The sequence below is a fragment of the Macaca thibetana genome, chromosome 13 (assembly GCF_024542745.1).
Source record: "Macaca thibetana thibetana isolate TM-01 chromosome 13, ASM2454274v1, whole genome shotgun sequence".
Lineage (NCBI taxonomy): Eukaryota > Metazoa > Chordata > Mammalia > Primates > Cercopithecidae > Macaca > Macaca thibetana.
The window spans coordinates 51,951,731-51,971,830 of NC_065590.1; the positions used below are offsets into that span (position 1 = coordinate 51,951,731).

General features: G+C 37.6%; 1 protein-coding gene across 4 annotated transcripts in view; it reads left to right on the plus strand.

The window, feature by feature from the left end:
• RTN4 (reticulon 4) overlaps nt 1–20,100 on the plus strand; it is an 80,056-nt gene that overhangs the window by 58,842 nt on the left and 1,114 nt on the right. For all 4 annotated transcript variants that reach the window (XM_050754624.1, XM_050754627.1, XM_050754626.1 and 1 more), the window contains 5 exons: nt 5,650–5,857; nt 10,681–10,819; nt 18,648–18,717; nt 19,560–19,606; nt 19,803–19,861. In XM_050754624.1, the coding sequence (XP_050610581.1) occupies nt 5,650–5,857; nt 10,681–10,819; nt 18,648–18,717; nt 19,560–19,606; nt 19,803–19,861 (523 nt within the window). The remainder of the gene's footprint in view (nt 1–5,649; nt 5,858–10,680; nt 10,820–18,647; nt 18,718–19,559; nt 19,607–19,802; nt 19,862–20,100) is intronic.

The following is a 20,100-nucleotide window of genomic DNA, read 5'->3' on the forward strand; positions in this document are numbered from 1 at the left end:
ATGTTTAATTTCTTAAGTGAGAATATACTGTGAGTCTTTTTGTAACATTCTGTTTTCATTTATCATTATGGACATGTTTCTGTGATAATGTAGATCTGTATCACTTTTTTAAATGGCTATGTAACACTTCTCTTGCATAAATATACCCTAATTTTATTTAATCAGATTCACATGGTTTTTGAAAGTCATTTTCAACAACTTAATTATAGTTCTCTACTGTGGGAAAGTACTTATCAAATATATTGGAGTAAAGCCCTTTTCTCCGTTTTTGGGTCTAACGGTAGGTGAAATATTCACATTAAAATTTGTCCCTTATTGATTAAACTATCTTGTTAATTTCATTTAGCCTTTCTTGGCCTTCATGATTCATCTTGCATCTTGTAATTATCTGCCTACGCTTTGCCCATTTGTTATGCACACACACGTATAACATTTTGAAGGACTTTAATCAGCTGAGCCTTCAATTTGGCATCATACAACGGAGAGTATGAGTTTTATCTATAGGAATCCTGGGTTCAGATCCATGTTCTGCCACTTATTAATGATGTGATCTCGGTCCAGTCATGTAGGAGCTGGGTTTCACTCTTTCAAGCCTACCTTTCATTAGGTTTATTTGTTTGTTTGTTTAAGAGATGAGGGGTCTCTGTATTTCCCAGTCTGGTCTCACACTCCTGGCCTCCTACCTTGGCCTCCCACAGAGCTGGAATTACAGGCATAAGCCACTCTGCACAGTGGCTCATTAGGTTTTAATAATTGAAAGAGATGGCCGGGCGCGGTGGCTCAAGCCTGTAATCCCAGCACTTTGGGAGGCCGAGACGGGCGGATCACGAGGTCAGGAGATCAAGACCATCCGGGGTAACACGGTGAAACCCCGTCTCTACTAAAAACTAGCCGGGCGACGTGGCAGGCGCCTGTAGTCCCAGCTACTCGGGAGGCTGAGGCAGGAGAATGGCGTAAACCCGGGAGGCGGAGCTTTCAGTGAGCTGAGATCCGGCCACTGCACTCCAGCCTGGGTAGCAGAGCCAGACTCCGTCTCAAAAAAAAAAAAAAAAAAAAGAAAGAGATAATGTTGTATAGGCTACTGCAGTGTTTGGCATAAGTTTATGTGCTCAAGAAATAAAGAAGGTGTGGAGATTGGAGAATGTAGATCAGCAGTCAAACATCTATCAGTCTTAAGCGTATCATTTCTCATACTTTTAAAAAGTTTCATACAGTTGCCATAATGATAGAGTTTATAATTGCTTGGAAAATTGTAGGAATATGAATTTGTTATATTCCTAAAGTTTTAATAATGTCTGGTACTTAAGATATTTCTAGGAAGGTTCAAATCAGAAGACTGGTGTGAATAAAAATATTTAAGCTTCCTTCTCCCCAAAAAAATATAGATCTAAAAAGGAAGGAAATATTTTTAAATTATACTGAGCACAGATAATGCCACAGTAGTACAACTTCATTGGTTTGGATCCACTGACAGGGAATTTGAATGCAGTACTAATGTATGTATCTTTGTACTGACTATAGATCATGTTAATTCCTTAAGGGAAAAGAGAGAAGATTAATGCCCTTTATGGACGATAAAACTGAAGGCCAGAGAGGTTGGAGTCCTATCCAAAATCACAAAATTGCTGAGCTGGTACATGCTAGGATGTGGGTCTCTTGAATCCCAGACCTGATATTTCCTTTTACCATATTCATTTCGGTAGAAATTACAGACTAATTATAAATCATATCTAGTCACTACACCTGTTTAGACAGTAACTCTGTTATATTAGGGAGGTTTGATTAGACATTTATGTTGTACAGTACAAACCTCTCAAATCTACAGTCATTGATTTCATGGCCAGGTTTTACTGAGTAGTTTTTAATGATAGTAAAAAATAGCGAGCACATCTGCATTTACTTTAACTTTTCACCAATAGTGATTTTGAAGGTTAATGTTTTTGAGCATTTTGAGAACCACTTTTATAAAGGAGCGTTTGTTCATTTGGAAAATAGATTTGAGAGGCTGGGCACGGTGGCTCACACCTGTAATCCCAGCACTTTGAGAGGCTGAGGTGGGCGGATCATGAGGTCAGGAGATCGAGACCATTCTGGCTAACACGGTGAAACCCCGTCTCTACTAAAAATACAAAAAATTAGCCGGGTGTGGTGGCGGGCGCCTGTGGTCCCAGCTACTCGGGAGGCTGAGGCAGGAGAATGGCGTGAACCCGGGAGGTGGAGCTTGCAGTGAGCTGAGATGACGCCACTGCACTCCAGCCTGGGCGATAGTGCAAGACTGTCTCAAAAAAAAAAAAAAAAAAAAGAAAGAAAGAAAGAAAAGAAAAATAGATTTGAGGTATACCTTACCTGCTTATTCCTTTGGGCTATTAGCTTTTACTTACCCTATCATAGTAAAAACTTAGATAAGGTTTAAAATCCTTTCCAATGTGGTTTATAAAGTAACATGTTTACAGTACGACACAACAGTATAGTTTATTGACTTTAATAATACGTTTGAAATTTTCTTCTTTATATATTTACTATTTAAATAATGTGATTGTGGTGATAATAATAATAACAAATAGCCCTGACATTTATTAAGAATTTATTATATGCTATGTACTCTATTAAGTGCTTTACATTAATTATCTTACTAATGAAAAATCTAGTGAATCACATCTCGAGATCATTCCTATTTTTTGACAAATCATTAGCTGTATATATTTATGGGGTACAATGTGTTTTGACATGTATACAATGTGGTGTGATTAAATCAAGCTAATTAAATTACCACCTTGTTACCTATTATTTTTGTGGTGAGACATGAAATTTACTCTCAGTTATTTTGAAATATATAGTCTGCTGTTATTGACCGTTGTCACCCTGGGGTGCAGTAAATCTCAACTTTTTTCTCCATTCTATCTAGAAACTTTATGCCTTTTGTTCATTCCTATTTTAATATACGTTTTATAGATGAAGAAACTGAAATATAGAGGACTTTAGTGACTTACCTGAGGTCACATAGCTTGTAAGTTATGCAGTCATTTTTTTTTTAGTCTCTGTGACCCAACTATAGAACCTGTTTTTTGTTTGTGTGTATTAAACCCCTGCTGTAGGGCACAAAGGGAGCCTCACAGGAAAGACTGATCTTACCAAGGGCTGTCTTTATCATCACTTCCCCGTTCTCTCACTGTACCCTCCTAATAATAAAAAAAAAGGCATTAATTGTTAGAACCACTGCTAGCAGAAAGGTGCTTACAGTTAGACCTGTACCTTTAGGTTTTCTAGATGCCATTCATTCTTCAAGACCCAGCTTAATTTCCATTTACAGTGTTTCACAGTCTTTTAACATTTCTTCCAGTTTTTCCCTTTTCTGAGTTCTCATAACAGTGCAGTATTTATTTTATACCTTCATTGACGTGCTTTTACATGTTTTATCTTTCCTAGAATTGTAATGTTGGACAGGACCTTCAAGAATCAGAATGAGTTTTCTCATTCTGCTAGGTTGAGTTACTTGAACAGTATCACCTCATTAAGTGTTTGCTGATTGCCAGAAACCTATTAGCATTGCTCCTATCTCCTTATTCAGTATGACATTATTCGTAATGTCCTTTTGACAACCTATAGATAGACCATTTCAAGTTCTTGTCAGTCATCAGTTGTGCTAGTACAACAGTAGAAACTAGTGGGATAGCACTGAGCTCATTTAGATGTTTTAGGCAGGGCTGTACCAAACAAGTTGGGGAATATTTGAATAAATAGTTGAAATCAGAGTTTGAAAACAAAGCTCGAAATCATATATAGAATGTTAAATTAATAGCATTCAAGCCATTTAGGTGACCGAAATAAGTGTTTGAATCCCTGCTATGTACTGGACACAGTGTTGGGCATTTAAAATATCCTAAACAGTACTCATGATATACTAGCAGCAATTAAGGACTTTGTACTAATATCCAACATTGTGCAGTTCACATACATAGTTTTCCCCACAGAAGTACCCTTAAGAGCAAAGGAAAGTTACGTACACCTTAGGGGACCTGGGGATCAAAACCAAAGCAGCCCTAAAACTGTGATTTTTCTTCGATGTCACCTCTTCTTGCAAAGAGTATATCCATATTTATTTTACTATAAAATTTTTTTCTCCCAATTGTTCACAGTTCAGAGAGATTAATTACATCAGTCTATGAATTCAGGATCACTTTGGCACACTTCAGGGTTCTCCTTGGATTGAGCATACCCCGATTTTGAGACATCAGGCTATGCTTCCTTGATCCCCTCAGTGGCCCTGTGGCCATGTCCAAGAGCAGACATGCTAAGCTGGGCTTTGTCTGACTCATTACTATTAATAAACATTATGTAACAGTGTAGCACATTTACTTTTCTTTTTTCTTTGACCCCAAAATTTTTACAGCATTATATTTATCAACTCTTAGAAGGAAGTAGCTTTTCAGGTAATCTAAAGGCTGTTTTGTCTTTTGCTTTGTAGAAATTTTTCTTTTAATGATACCCAGGTTAAGTTACAATTTTGTTTCTCAAAGAGAGATCTTAAGAGCAGAGTTGTTGCACAAAAAAATCAAATAAAAACCGAGGTGAGTGGATCACAAGGTCGGGAGATTGACACCATCCTGGCTAACACGGTGAAACCCTATCTCTACTAAAAATACAAAAAATTAGCCGGGCATGGTGGCGGGCGCCTGTAGTCCCAGCTACTTGGGAGGCTGAGGCAGGAGAATGGCGTGAACCCAAGAGGCGGAGCTTACAGTGAGCTGAGATCGTGCCACTGCACTCCAGACTGGGCGACAGAGGGGGACTCCGTCTGAAAAAAACAAAACGAAACAAAAAGAGCAGAGTTGTAAAGCTCATTCATATGTGTAGTTTTTCTATCTCAGTCTTTTTTGATTTATTTTCTGCATATATTTTGGTGTCACTGAAGTATCTCATTTTAGTGTGTTAATATTTTTTGTTATTGGAATTTATTTATTGAATTATTTGATTATATAGCATGCATTGTATGAGATGAAAAACCCCAAGATGATTTATTTTTTCTTTTTCTTTCTTTTTTTTTTTTTGAGACGGAGTCCTGCTCTGTCTCCCAGTCTGGAGTACAGTGGTGCAGTCTCGGCTCACTGCAACCTCTGCCTCCCAGATTCAAGCGATTCTCCTGCCTCAAGCCTCCCGAGTAGCTGGGATTACAGGCATGTGCCACCATGCCCCACTAAATTTTGTATTTTTAGTAGAGATGGGGTTTCGCCATGTTGTCCAGGCTGGTCTGGAATCCCTGACCTCAGGTGATCCACCTGCCTCAGCCTCCCACAGTGCTGGGTTTACCGGCATGAACTGCCGCGCCCAGCCCCCAAGATTATTTTAAGTAACTCCTTGTTTTGGATTAGAAGTCTTCTAGGCTTTGGAGACATTTAATCATTGTGTATGGCTAGAACGATTTGGTTATGCAGAAATAAATAACATTTCATGGAGAGGTGTTATACTGATATACAACTAAGAGTGGGTTTAAAATGTGGGTTTTAAAGTTAATGTTTCTTTAACTTAGTGTTTCTTTAACTTTTTAGGTTTGGTTTTACTGTATGTAGTAGTCTTTTTATTTTCATAGATGGAACAAATCCAAATTGATAAAATAATGTTCTAATTTCAGATTTCTTTTTCAATTTTTAGTTGTTGACCTCCTCTACTGGAGAGACATTAAGAAGACTGGAGTGGTGTTTGGCGCCAGCCTATTCCTGCTGCTTTCATTGACAGTGTTCAGCATTGTGAGTGTAACAGCCTACATTGCCTTGGCCCTGCTCTCTGTGACCATCAGCTTTAGGATATACAGGGGTGTGATCCAAGCTATCCAGAAATCAGATGAAGGCCACCCATTCAGGTGAGATGTCTGGAAAACAAGGCATGCATTGGCAATAGTGTAAACAGGATTAGCATTAAGACTTCATCTACTGTCTATAGAGTTACAAGCATGCACTTTTTTCTTAAAGATAATTGCAGATATTTGCTTAAGCTATACCAAAAACATCTGCTTTCGAGATTTTCAAAAAGTCATTTCAAAGGCTCATGATGGAGGAGACTGTTTACGTATCATTAAACTAACTCTGCTACTTGTTAGGAATATTTATTAGAGTTAGGCATTGGTTATCTTACTTTAATGAGTGTTGGGTCTTTTTAACATGGGTAGGTTTGGTGAGGGTTATATATTCTTTATTGTTTACTTTTTATGCTGTCTGATAACATCCTTTCTGATATTTCATATCTTTCTAGTAGTATGCTGATATTTTTCTATTATGCTTTTCTTTATGTATTTTCTTTATCTAGTTTCTTAAGGCATTATTTTTTGATTATTTTTTGGAGAGCTTTATTTCAGCATCTCCTTGTCTCTCAACTATCATCTTCTACCCTTATTTTCACAAGTGTACTATGGCATTATATAGTTGCTATTGAGACACACCTCAGCTTGAGTCTGCCCTCACCTCATACTCTGCATGTTTTTCCTCCTCTTTTTTAATTGACATATAATTCATATACCATAAAACTCATTTGTTTTTAGTATATTCACAGAATTCTACAACCATCACTGTTTTCATCACACAAAAAGAAACTTCCTACTTATTAACAGTTCAACTCCCCAACCAACGCCCAACAACCACTAGTTCACCACGTTTTTAAATGAATTTTTTTCCTCAAACTTGTTAATTTCTATCTGTAACACCACTACCATGCTAGTTTTCAGGCTCCTGTTTTGATGTTATGTTTGTTTTCATCTCATGTAAAGAAAATCACTAAATATTGTTAAGAAAATCACAAAATTTTGTTCTTTTCCACTGCTTCCTCAGTCTACCAGGAGCCTCTAAAGCAAAGCCATGGCCAAATTCAGTCTGCTGCCTGCTTTTGTAAATAAAGTTTGTTGGAACACAGCCATGCTCATTCATTTAGCTGGTTTCATACTGTAATAGCAGAATTCAGTAGTTGTAACAGAGACCATATGAACATGAAAGCCTAAAATGCTTAACTATCTGGCCCTTTACAGAAAGTTTGCTGACCCCTAATTGGACTCCATTTGTTACCAGATTGACTTCTAGTTACCTTGGATTACTGCCGTTCTTACAGATGATGTCAGATTAATTTTTCTAGAAGTACCACTTTTTTTCTAAAGAGGAAAAAAAAAAAAGAAAAGGCAGGGGCCCTCTATAGACTGTAGGATGAAGTCCAGATGTCTTTGTCTTGTCTCTCGTTTATTCCTTCTAGAGTTTTGTACCCATGTTCATGCTGCCTTCCTTAGCTCCCTAGATCCCTCAGTCATATTTTTTATTTGGCTCTGAGTTTGATTCAAGACCCAGCTCTTTGGAGGATTTCCTAACCCTGACCCCAAATAATCTGAGAATTCAGTTCCTACTGCATTAAGTATGCCTTTGAAATGTTAATTGTTTTGCATAAGGAGATCATTTTTCTTCAAATAGATTGCAATCATTTAAAAACTATTTCTAACTTGTTAGCTTGAAAGTAGGGGAAACAAAGAAAAAAACTATTTCTGGCAAGGTAAATACCTGTTTGGGCATATGAGTATGTACCTACCTACAACATGATCCAGTTGATATTAATGGGGAACTTAAATGGATTTACATACTTTGAAAGAGGAGACCTACTAAATTATTTTGCTTATTGTAAAGACTGGTGATCTTTCTCTGGCTTTCTCTTTTTGATGAAGTAATGACGTTATACAAGTTTGGGGGAGAGACCAACATTTATTGACTAGCTCTTATATGTCTAACCTTTTATGTACATATTATTAATAAATTTATTTTAAGTTTATGATAATTCTATGAAATAGGTGGTATCACTCCATTTTACAGGGTGGCAGAGAAAAACTTGGAATTCAGTAACTTGAAATTGTAGTTTCAAAATGGCAGAGCCAGCCAGACGTGTTGGCTCATGCCTGTAATACTAGTGCTTTGGGATCCTAAGGCAGGAGGATTGTTTGAAGCCAGGAGTTTGAGACCACCCTGAACAACATAGTGAGACCACCATCTCTACAAAAAATTAAAAATTAGCTAGGTGTGGTGATGCATGCCAGTAGTCCCAGGTATTCAGGCAGCTGAGCTGAGAAAATTGCTAGAACCCAGGAGTTGAAGGCTGCAGTGAGCTGTGATCATGGCACTGTACTCCAGCTTAGGCAATAGAACGAGACTCTTTCTCAAAAAAAAAAAAAAAAAAAAAAAAAAAAAAGGTTGAGTCATATTGTTATCAAGCCACAAATGATAAAGAAGTATGATCTTTAATTAGTTATGCTGAAATATGTAAAAATATTGTCAAGCCAAAACTTCTAAATTTTCTACAGTTCCAATTTTACACATCGATTTTTGAGGTTTTTGGAAAATATTAGTGATTTATTTCCTTCTTAGAAACACTTTATTCATTTTTTAAACTTTCTTCAAAGAGATGAGTCTCACTGTATTGCCCAGGCTAGTCTCAAACTCCTGGGCTCAAGCAATCCTCCTGCCTCAGTGTCCCAAGTAGCTGGAACTACAGGCATGCACCACCATGCCTGGCTAGAAACACTTTTATTCTTAAAGTCCTTTTATAGTCATTATAAAGTAAATTTAGCCAACTACCAGTTTAAGCTTGTTGGACAGTTTTTCCTAGTTCCCCTTAATCACACTAGTAAAGGTGATATTATGTGGTTTGTATCTAATATCTGTGGTTACTGAAAGAGTGATGAACAGTGCTGGCCTTGTATTAATATCACATAAATGTCAGTTGAATTAAAGTAAATATCTACAGGATGTCATTGATGGGGAGTGCTGTCTTTGTGCTTTCTTGTTAGGCATCTTGTCTTTAGCAAGAACCAGCAACAGTGGTGCAAAGAAGCAGAATTCCAACCAGGGTTATATCAGCCACTTTCTTATATTTTTCAAATTTGGGTAAACAAGTAATTGTTGATTTAAATATCAGTGTGAATCTTTGAGTATTTTTCACTTGATATTAATAATTCGGTTTTTTGTTAATAATTGTCTAACAGTGTATTAGACCATGTATTAGTAAAGATACATTCCTGGTCCATAACAGTTTATACTTGAGTAGGAAAAATACACAAGTATACGTGTGTCTATATTTCAGAGCTGAATCCAGTAAATACTATAAGACTAACACAAAAGAAAGCATTGTTAGAATTATACAAGAGTGAGAGATAACATGAGGGTTTTATGAAAGAGATTGTCAGATGAGGCCCCATGGATGAGTGAGATTTGAGATTGGGCTAACTGGCTAAATAAGGTATCACCAGAGGTAAGAGAGCATTGCGGATTGGGAAAAAAACATATGATTAATAAAGGGTACATTAAAGTTAAAAAATATTTAGTGAATGACTCATTTCTGACTGCAACATAAAGAGTAGTTGGAAGTAAGGTTGGAAAAATTCAGGAGGATGTCCCTGGTTGAAAAGTTGGAGTCATAGAATCACAGAATGTTCGAGCCTGAAGGAACTGAGGAAAGTCTCTCAAATTTACAGAGTTGGAGCACTTACCCAGAGAAGTTAAATGCCTTTTGCAATATTGTATAGGTAGGTAGTGGCAGGTCTTCTAACTCCTGCCTGAGTTCAGCCTAGACAGCACTATCTAGGATAGCTCACGTAAGGTTAATCTGGCATTGACTGACAGATTGGATTTGGATGCAGGCAGATCAAAGATTTGTTTGGAGAGCGATAGAATATTCCAGCTCATAAATAGTAAGCACTTAAAATAGAGTGATGGCACTGTGAATAAAAACCAGAAAACATATTTGGGGTATGTTGCAGAGGTAAAACTATGGGACAAGGAGTTGTTTAAGATGTTATTTCCAGTGTATGAAACTGGCGTCCTCAGACATGGGGAGGTTATGAGGACTACTTCCAGCAGATACGAGAGAAGACTCAGCACTTCTGAGTTGGTTGTACTTTGCCAAGATAAAATGGCGTCTTTGAAACAATAATGAAACTGTTCCTTACATTCCTGTGGACTTGGCTTTTTCCCCAGTATAGTATTTTTATGTATTTATTTATTACCAATACAATATTTTTAAATTTCACAATTTTAGCCATCTCAGAATGGATTAAAGCATCTAGATGATGTAACTCTTAGGTTTTGCTAGGATTGCCATGTGCTTTTGGCGGCCACTTTACAATCTTGTTCTTAACACATTGAGCAATTTCCCCTAGAGGTTAGTCTTAGAGAGTTTAGGATTTGGAAATGAAAAAGATCTTTGTTAGGAAAACTTGATGAGACAACATAGTGTCAACTTTAAGGAAAAAAAAAAACCCATAGTCATAACTACCATTTATTGAGTGCATCCTTGTGCCCAGTTAACATTAGGCACTTTTCTCGTTGAATTCTCGTGATAATCTCCACTTTATAAATGAGGAAACTAAGTTTAGAGGGAAGAATAACTTTGCAAAATTACCTAGCCAGGTAAGTGGCAGAGCATCAGATTCAAGCCTAGATCAGTCTGGCTTCAAAGTGTATGCTTTTTCTGTGCTAGTCAGCAGACAGTGCATATCAAGGAAATACCCCTTACTGCTGAGTTTTTATATTGCCCTTAATTTGGAAACAGTTGGCTTTCATAGTAGAATATTTTCTTAATTTCTTACAGATGTATAATTTCTGATTGACATTTTGGGAAAAATTACTTCAATTAGTGACAATTACGATGTGTTTTGTCTTCTAGGGCATATCTGGAATCTGAAGTTGCGATATCTGAGGAGTTGGTTCAGAAGTACAGTAATTCTGCTCTTGGTCATGTGAACTGCACGATAAAGGAACTCAGGCGCCTCTTCTTAGTTGATGATTTAGTTGATTCTCTGAAGGTAAGTTTATTTTGCCTTTCATTTTTGATATACTCAGAATTTAGTATCAAAAGAGTTGAGTGTAAAATTGTATTTTCTATATTCAAGTAAATGATAAATATTAATTAAATCACATGGCTAGAAACTTGTGTTTTAAAATTCAGAATCCAATCAGATAAGGATGAATAAGTGCTATTCCTTTTTTTTTTTTTTTTTTTTTTTTTTTGGTAATACTTAATACAGAGAGTCCTGTATTCCTTTTTAAAGGAGAATAAGTTATAAATCATACTTTTGGGCCGGGCGCGGTGGCTCACGCCTGTAATCCTAGCACTTTGGGAGACCGAGGCGGGCAGATCACCTGAGGTCAGGAGTTCGAGACCAGCCTGACCAACATGGAGAAACCCCGTCTCTACTAAAAATACAAAATTAGCTGGGCGTGGTGGCGCATGCCTGTAATCCCAGCTACTCGGGAAGCTGAGGCAGGAGAATCTCTTGAACCCGGGAGGCAGAGGTTTTGGTGAGTTGAGATCGCACCATTGCATTCTAGCCTGGGCAACAAGAGCAAAATTCTGTCTCAAAAATTTTTTGTTTTTTTATATATATATATAAAATCATACTTTTGGAAATCATGAAGATTAAAAGGAAGAGAAAATTAAAGGGAATTTTGACTATAAGCATAAAGATCGTCTAATGCCAGTTTTAATACCAGATGTGATTTATTCATTCTGACTTTGTTTTACAGTCCAGCACTTAGTTTCTTATCTTATATGTGATTCATACATACATGAAAGCTATTTCATATCTTGGACTCTTTCTTATTCTAGATAAGATTTAATATTCTGAAACACCTCAACTGACCTTCAATTGGTCATCATTGGAAGTTTTTCTTTAGTTTGGGATCTTGCTACATAAGCAGCTGTTAAGAGTCTCACCTTGCAGATAAACTCTCCCAAAGTTCTGACTGACGAAACAGGCACTAAACCAGAGTTGTGTAATTTAATTAAGCCTGAAGCACTGGACCTGCAGTGCTTTTCTTTTTCATAGAACTTGGCATTTGTGTTTTATATGCTGTTGCCTGTGACTCTGCAGAAAACAGGCAGACTTGTTTCCAATCGAAGCCTGGACGGAAATGTAGTGGTGGTAATTCTCATAATTTTTCATTTTTCATTTCCAAGAGAAATGTTCTAGTTTATATTTATCACACATGCCAAGGATATAGTAGCAATAAGGGGGTGACTGGGCCTTTAGACTCAAAAAAAAACAATTTCTGAACTGGTCAGAATAGGTGTAAGTGCTTAAAGTGCTTTTATTAAAAAAAAAAATTTTAGCCTTTATAACCTGGTAGTTGATACATTATTTTCAGTTGTTTGCGTCTCTGGGATTACAGGCATGAGCCATCGTGCCCAGCCGCATCTCTTATTTTATTTATGACTTGGAACTTAAGTTACTTCCTAATAACATCAAGGGTAAATAATGTAGTTTCCTTTTATTACTTATCTCTTTCATATAGAGTGGTTGCATTTAGTGACTGAATCTGGAGTGGTGTTTTAAAATGATCTGATGTCAGTCTGTAAATAAAGAGATTATGGTTATGTTGTTTGGCGTGTTTGATTAGTTTCAAAAGAGATAAAGTAAAAATATTTTGGAGCAAATGAAATAGAACCTTGTACATACAGCCTAGAGGAAGCCAGTTCCTATTCATGTGTTATTACCTTCTGTATGTAGCTGACTTTTAGGGTAGAACATGTGTGAAAAGTGATTGAAAAGGAGGTACTGATGCCGTTTAAGATGGATGGTTTGTGGATAGGAATTGACTGAGAAGAAACACTGTCTATAGGTAGTAATTCAGAGCTTCAAACAGCAAAGGACCATCTCTGAATTTAAGTCAAAGATTGGTGGGGGAGAGAGGTGACTTCAAAGAAAAGCCTGGTGAGCTTAGGAGAGGAGAGATGGTTGTGGTTTTTATGGATTCAATAAACATGGCAACAGAGATACACCAAAAGTCATCCTCCATGTTTGCACAGTATAGCAGTGAAGGCAGCTATATGTCTACAATTTAACATTTTTCTTGAGAGAAATGTCATTCTTGAATAAATCTATTTTTTTAAATTGATGTGTGAATGATTCATTATGCTCTAGTTTTCTGAGTTTGAGTATAAAGTTTCCACTTGTCTTTAATCAAAAGAAAACTTATTCTTTCAGAGAAAATTTTCATCCATACAAAGTCCAATGTGTAGATACTTATGTAGGTATAGAAATATTTGTCAAAGGCAAGAGGAGAGAAAATATGTTAGGGGCTGATGAGATCTTAAGAAACGTTTTAAATCTCTGTTTTGCACAGGTATTTGAGAATTGAATATGAGGACTTTTTAAAATAAGTTTTGAGAAATAATTTCTTTGTTAAATCTTAGCTTTTAATTTCTTTCGAAAACTACATTTTTTTTATAAAAGCAATTATGTTATTCATGAGGAAGCTAGCATAAATGAGAGAAATCAAACTTGATAAGTTTTTGCGTTGAGTGACTGCTAATTTGAAAGTAACAAAAAGTGACACATGATGAGATAGATTTCCTTCCTGGAACGCTTGTTGTTTCTTAACAACTTGTTGAAAAAAAGGACTTTGATTAAAATTTAATTTCTCCTTAAGGATTAGCAATACTTTTAAAAAGAAAAGCGAAGAAAAACATACTTGATTGGTTTCCCTGTGTTGTGTTTTTGGCAAGCCCAGAGCTCAAGGAAAACGGGGTGGTGACTTCCCCAGATTGCAGTTCATTTAGGACTGCAAATAAATAACAGTTGCTTCATCATGTTAGCACTTAAAGTGAACCTGGCATTTAGATCTCAAATTCTAGAGGCAAATGAATAAGGCAGGGAATGTGTCCTTTTCTCCTCATGAAAGGTGATGGGTATGAAGCCCTTGGTGATTCTGGTACACACTCTGATCATGTACATGAAAGGTCTTCCTTGATAACCCTTGTGATTTTGCTACACAAGAATTTAGCTAAACCCTTTCTTAATGTCGTTGTATATGAGTAGTACAGATTCCATCTGTTTGTTTCCATTGAATATGAGGGTACTACAGAAATACTGAATACTTCCTTAAAACAGCTTTTATTGAAAAAGGAAGCGGATAAAAAAAAATAACTTCGCCTTTTTATAAAAATGCTTGATAGGGATTACCTTTCTAGAGAGACTTCTGTGTATGGCCACACTTATCCGCCCCCCCAGTTTTTGTTTATATAGAGAGCATTTTAAAAAGAAAAAGGTTTTCCTGGCCATGCACGGTAGCTCATGCCTGTAATCCCAGTACTTTGGGAGGCCAAGGCGGAAGGATTGCTTGAGGCCAGGAATTTGAGACCAGCCTGGGCAACATTGTAAGACTCTGTTCTATAAAAAGATACTAGAAAATCAGCCAGCCATGGCAGCGCATGCCTGTAGTCCCCGCTACTTGCGAGGCTGAGGCAAGAGGATCTCCTGAGTGAGCCCAGGAGGTGGAGAATGTAGTGAGCCATGATCATACCACTGCATTCCAGCCAGGGTGACAGAGTGAGACCCTGTCTCCTTAAAAAAAAAAAAAAATTATTAAAATCTTAATCTTAAGTTCCTTAATAGTGGACTGTATTACTTTTTGACTTTTAGCCACAAAAACTGGTAGGGAAAGTTATATTCTCTAGCCCTAAAGCAAGCAAAAAATGTGTTTTTCCAATTCCCATTCTTTTTTTACTTTTTCAGCATAAGGAAAAATGTATTTACCTTGTTAAAAAGGATTTATTTTAATGCCTTATAGTCAGATTTTAAATTTGTGGAAAGTTTGCTAATAGCCCCAGTCTCTCCAGTTTAGATGAATGTTTTATTTAAATAACAATGAGTTTTAAAAATTTTATAGGAAGCAACTTTTTATTGGAATTACATTGATTTTATATGATTCATAGCTAGGAAAATGGAAACCATCTTAATTTCAGGAAAATGTAGAAATTCTCATTTCTAAATTTTTGTCATTTAGAAAAGATAATTTTATCAAGCTGTGTTTACAAAATAGTTTTTAAACAACAGTTTGAAAGAAGTATCTCTATAACTCATTGTCTTCATAATGCAAGATCTGTTGTGTGCCCTCAAATTTATATCTACATTTTTAGATTATGGGTCACAATTATCACTAGGTTTTTTTTTTTTTTTTTTTTTTGTAGATGGAGTCTCACTTTGTCACCTAGGCTGGAGGGCTGTGGTGCGATCTTGGCTCACTGCAGCCTTTGCCTCCCGGGTTCAAGTGATTCTCCTGCTTCAGCCTCCCAAGTAGCTGGGACTACGGGCATCCGCCATCATGCCCAACTAATTTTTGTATTTTTAGTAGAGATGGGGTTTTGCCAAGTTGGCCAGGCTGGTCTCAAACTCCTGACCTCGGGTGATCTGCCTGCCTTGGCCTCCCAAAGTGCTGGGATTATAGGTGTGAACCACCATGCCCAGCCTACAACTATGACTATTTCTATTTGAAACCATCTTCCTCAGAAATTGAAATTTTAGAGCCACTCTTGCTAGCATGTGAAACCTTTTCCTTGCTTATTGCCTTTTGGAAGGGGCACTGAAGGAGGAGCCTGGCCTTTCAAAATGGGATCAAAGAAATAACCAAACTCCAGGGCTCATTCGTCCTTTTGTAAACGCCAGTGTGAAATGATGGGCATCCGTGTGCCTGGTCCAAGTTTTCTGGTGGTTGACTTCGGTGAATAAAATAAGACATGTTCTGCAGAGTTCTCCTTTTAAATTCTTGTGTAACGTTCCATTTGTTTTGCTCCTTTGCAATTAACTACAAACTTCTAAGTCCTAGAAAAGATTTCAAGTGTTTATAGAGTGAGCAGCGACCAGTTTTCTAGTCAAATAGTATGGCAAAAATCACTGTTTTAAACATCTGTGGCATGAAACCGTAAATCCTCCCTACCCCCACTTCCCACCCCCAAAAATGAAAGAAAAGCATATGACAGTGCCTACTGGGCTCAGCTTTTGGGCTAATTGAATATGCCTCTGAGTCGTCTTAGCGGGTTCCTGTCTTTTGAAACCTCAAATCCCAAAAAGCTGTCTAATAATTTTACTTTTGAAGGGACTAAGACCAGGTATTTTCAGCAGAGGGTCTTACTTTCCTGTAATTGAGGCAACTATAATGCTCCAGAATACAATCTTAAATCTGAAAGTGAGGGGAAGCAAAAAAAAAAACGGCCTGAGCTCCAGAAATAGCTGACCCAAAAGAACACAAAATCTAGCTCTCACGCTCATAGATAGGCAGCTGTTAACATTCACATTTTGACAGCTTCCTTTCAGGTTCCTTGAGCTCTCAGAAAAATTAGAAGGAAATGGGCTGGGGATGTAGAGACAGTCCAGACAATACCAACTAATGAATGAATCTGAAGGAGACAGAAGGGCAAGTAGAGTTTAGAGTTTGAGAATGCAGAAAAGTTTTGAAATGGTCAGAACTGCCGGAGTAATTTCCGAGATCTTATTAAGCACTCTCCCACCATTTGCCTTAAAGATGTCCCCTTTCCCCAAATTGAAACATCAGAAATCTGCAGAGCTCTTTCATCAGGTGTGTGATACATGTGAATTTAATTCTCTTATTGCCCGGGAAGAAAGATAAACCAGACATGGCCCTTACCGTACCTTTTCAGTAAGTATTTGTTAGATCTTCATTACATTTTGGGCCTCCTTCCTCCAGTCTCCTTACTGTGCAAAAGAGGGATAAACTTTGACCTCTTCAGTTAGTAAGTATTGGCTATAATGTTGCAAAGTATTTGCCATGGAAGCTCATAGAATTTGTAAGTCCAAAATGAGAGCAGCCTGTTTGCTTCTTTAAAGTGGTGTTTATTGACCTTCTTCCTGCCGTGTTACAAATCCATCATTTGTGGTGGATTCCCATTAATAATGGTTACTCTCTAGGTTAGTTCTCCCTGCCACCCATTTCTCTCCTGATGGTGTGTCCCTGGATACACTTACCCGCTATTTTTGTTTTGGGCCCCTGAAGTTTCCATTTTCTCAACATAGCTGCAACATTTAAAAATTAAGTGATAGCACACAAAAGTGTCCATTTCTGGCAACACTGGCCTGGAGTATTTGCATGGTGACAGCATATGGAGCAGGGCTGTTGTAAGTACCCCTTTGAGAGGAAGAATGCATATCACTGTGTGCCTCAGTTCTCTCCCAGCCCCTCACATACATGTGTGTCACCTGTCTGGCCCTAAGGACATTTGAGACCTCCCTCTGTTCTTCTCTTTGTCTTGGAATAGCCTGGCTTTTAGGAAGTGTTCTCAAAGAGGCAAGTGACATACGAGCCCCTTCAGTGGCTCAGGTGTGAAGTCTTGGGCTTCTCTCCTATGGACTTGGAGTGAAGCCTTGTCAGTGACTGTAATGACCAAATGAGGACTTACTTTAGTTTGTGTTTGTTACTATCTTCTGTCATGTTAAGGGCATCTTTGTTGCTAAAGCAATGTCTTCTAAAATGTGGAAGGTCAACACTTTTCCCTTTACACTTGTGGACAGTGATGGATAAAAATAACTTCCTTGCTCTATAGTAAACTTGCTCAAGTGCAAAAGTTATATTTAGCTTCAGCAATAGGAGTCTGTAAAACTGTGTGAGAGAAAAGCCTTACTAACTGAAGTCATCCTTCAAACCTTTCTACCAGGGGTTCCAATAGCAATTGCTAAGAATAGGACAGCTTAAATTTTTTTTTTTCAATTGACAGATACTAAGATATTTACTGATATTTACTGACTTGAACATTAGTTAAATTCAGTTAGGGTGACCAGAGTGTTGCTATTTGTAGAACTGTTGCTTTGTAGAGTCATCCAAAGTGTCTTCCTAAGCTGTAACAAGTGTGCTTACTAATGTTTGACTCCTTAATGCTCAGTAAGCATTCAGTCAGAGTTCGTTTAATACATGGAGAAAGATAAGCTTTAGATCAAGGGTTAGCAAACCACTGCTTATTTGGGCCATGGCCTGTTTTTGTATAGTGTGGGAGCTAAGAGTGGGTGGTGTACATTTTTAAAGGGTTATAAGATAACAACAAAGAATAATATGAGATACAAACCCTATGTGGCCCATAAAACCTGAAATTTTACTGTAGCTCTTCACAGAGAAAGTTTGCTGATCCCTGCTTTAGATAATGGGGGTGCTCTACTACTCCCCTTTTCATTTATACTGTTATATAAGACTAAATAATCACTGTAGATGGTGGCATCATGTTGTTTACCTACGAAATAGGTGAGAGTGATTGCCAGACATATACATGAAGGCCTTGAATTAGAAAGCAAAGGAACTGATGATGAACAATGTTTAACAAAATTGAGACTAACTTTGTGCCTGATCCTTCAAAGGCTGGAGGTGGTATTTTTGGTACCTGAAACATAATTTCCCAGATAAGTACTCTTTGCCCAATTATTGCTTATCAGCTGTCTGAGATATTAATGTGTGAATTATTCAGCTCATATATCTTCAAGCACTCAACTAGTTAGTACTTTGAAATCAATTTTAATAGACAATTATCATACTACCGTTCTAGTCTTCCCATTTAAAAGCTAAATGCTGTTAGTGCTGGAGGGGTAAGATGTACCCTTGGTATATTTTCTGATCTCAGCAGAATCAACTACTTGGTAGTGTAGTCCAGAGAAAATGGGTCAAATCTATTATTTTAGGATTCTGAAATTCATAATTGAGACTGGTGACTTAAAAGGGAGCTGTTCATGGTACTTTACCCAGTCTTCAAGTTGTATGCCTCTGTAGGTTGGCATTTAGATGGGATGCTTTGGAAAGCATAATTAAGAAACTTTACTTGAATTTTGTTTATAATGGGCTGTTATTTTCTTATAGTTTGCAGTGTTGATGTGGGTATTTACCTATGTTGGTGCCTTGTTTAATGGTCTGACGCTACTGATTTTGGGTAAGTCTACAAAGCCATTGGGATGAAAAATTGCTGGAAAAAAGATTGTGTGCCAGGAGAGCTTAGACATTTTAGTGGGGAATATTCTCACTGTATGAAAAGTAGAGGATGAAAGTTTGGGCCGGGCGCGGTAGCTCACGCCTGTAATCCCAGCACTTTGGGAGGCCGAGGTGGGCGAATCACCCGAGGCCAGGAGTTCGAGACCAGCCTGGCTAACATGGTGAAACCCCATTTCTACTAAAATTACAAAAAAATTAGCCGGGCGTGGTGGCGTGCGCCTGTAATCCCAGCTACTCAGGAGGCTGAGGCAGGAGAACCACTTGAGCCCAAGAGGCGGAGGTTGCAGTGAGCCGAGATCGCACCATTGCACTCCAGCTTGGGCAACAAGAGTGAAACTCCATCTCAAAAAAAAAAAATGTTTGAGGTTGTATTCTCTTGTTGTATTCTCTATAAGTTGGTGATACTGCTTCCCAGTTTATTGAAATGCTACCTTAGGTGCTGAAGACTGCTCCTACTAACAGTGACAAACCAGATAAAGGCCTTATATGATGGTGCAGTCATCAATCTTACCAGGGATACCTGTATTTTATGAAACCTGTGATATGAATTGAAGCTAGGAATGGTTCCTGGCTCTAATGAATAACTAACTGCAGCCTCACACTGTTCATTCACTCCTGGAGTGGCTCCTCAACAGCAGGTGCAGCCAGAGATCCTTATGTTCGTATTCATTCATTAGCAACACTGCTTGGTTATCTTGAGGTGCCAGTTTCATAGTTTTTTGAGTGTTTATTTCTCCCAAATCATTCTAGTCTTTTTGAAAAGTTGTGTATTTCCCTTTTCAGCTCTCATTTCACTCTTCAGTGTTCCTGTTATTTATGAACGGCATCAGGTAATTTCCTAACTGCTGACTTCAGAATAGAGCGCCCACTCTATCACATGGGATTTATGAATGTATTAGTGCCCATTTTCAATGTCTTATAAAAGTGAGAAATGTGATAGTTTCTTAAGCCTTTAGTTTGACAGATAGTGGTTAATAAGATTCTTTAGCAATGGTAATTAATGATTCCTTTATACCTCTCTTTCAGGCACAGATAGATCATTATCTAGGACTTGCAAATAAGAATGTTAAAGATGCTATGGCTAAGTAAGTATTTAAAAATCTGCAGTGTTTTTAGTAGGATAAGGTGTGCTGGATTGTGAGAACAGTATTTTCATATTGCAGGCATAATGAGTAACGAATCTCTGTCAGACCTTAAGTGTGACTTCAGAGTTGCCAAAAAAGATTGTTTTTCTAACATTTGGACCATTCGTTTCTGGGTTTATTATGTGTTTAAGGCTTTGTTTAAATCTAATTCATGAGGCAAAGGTGGCAAAATTCAGTGT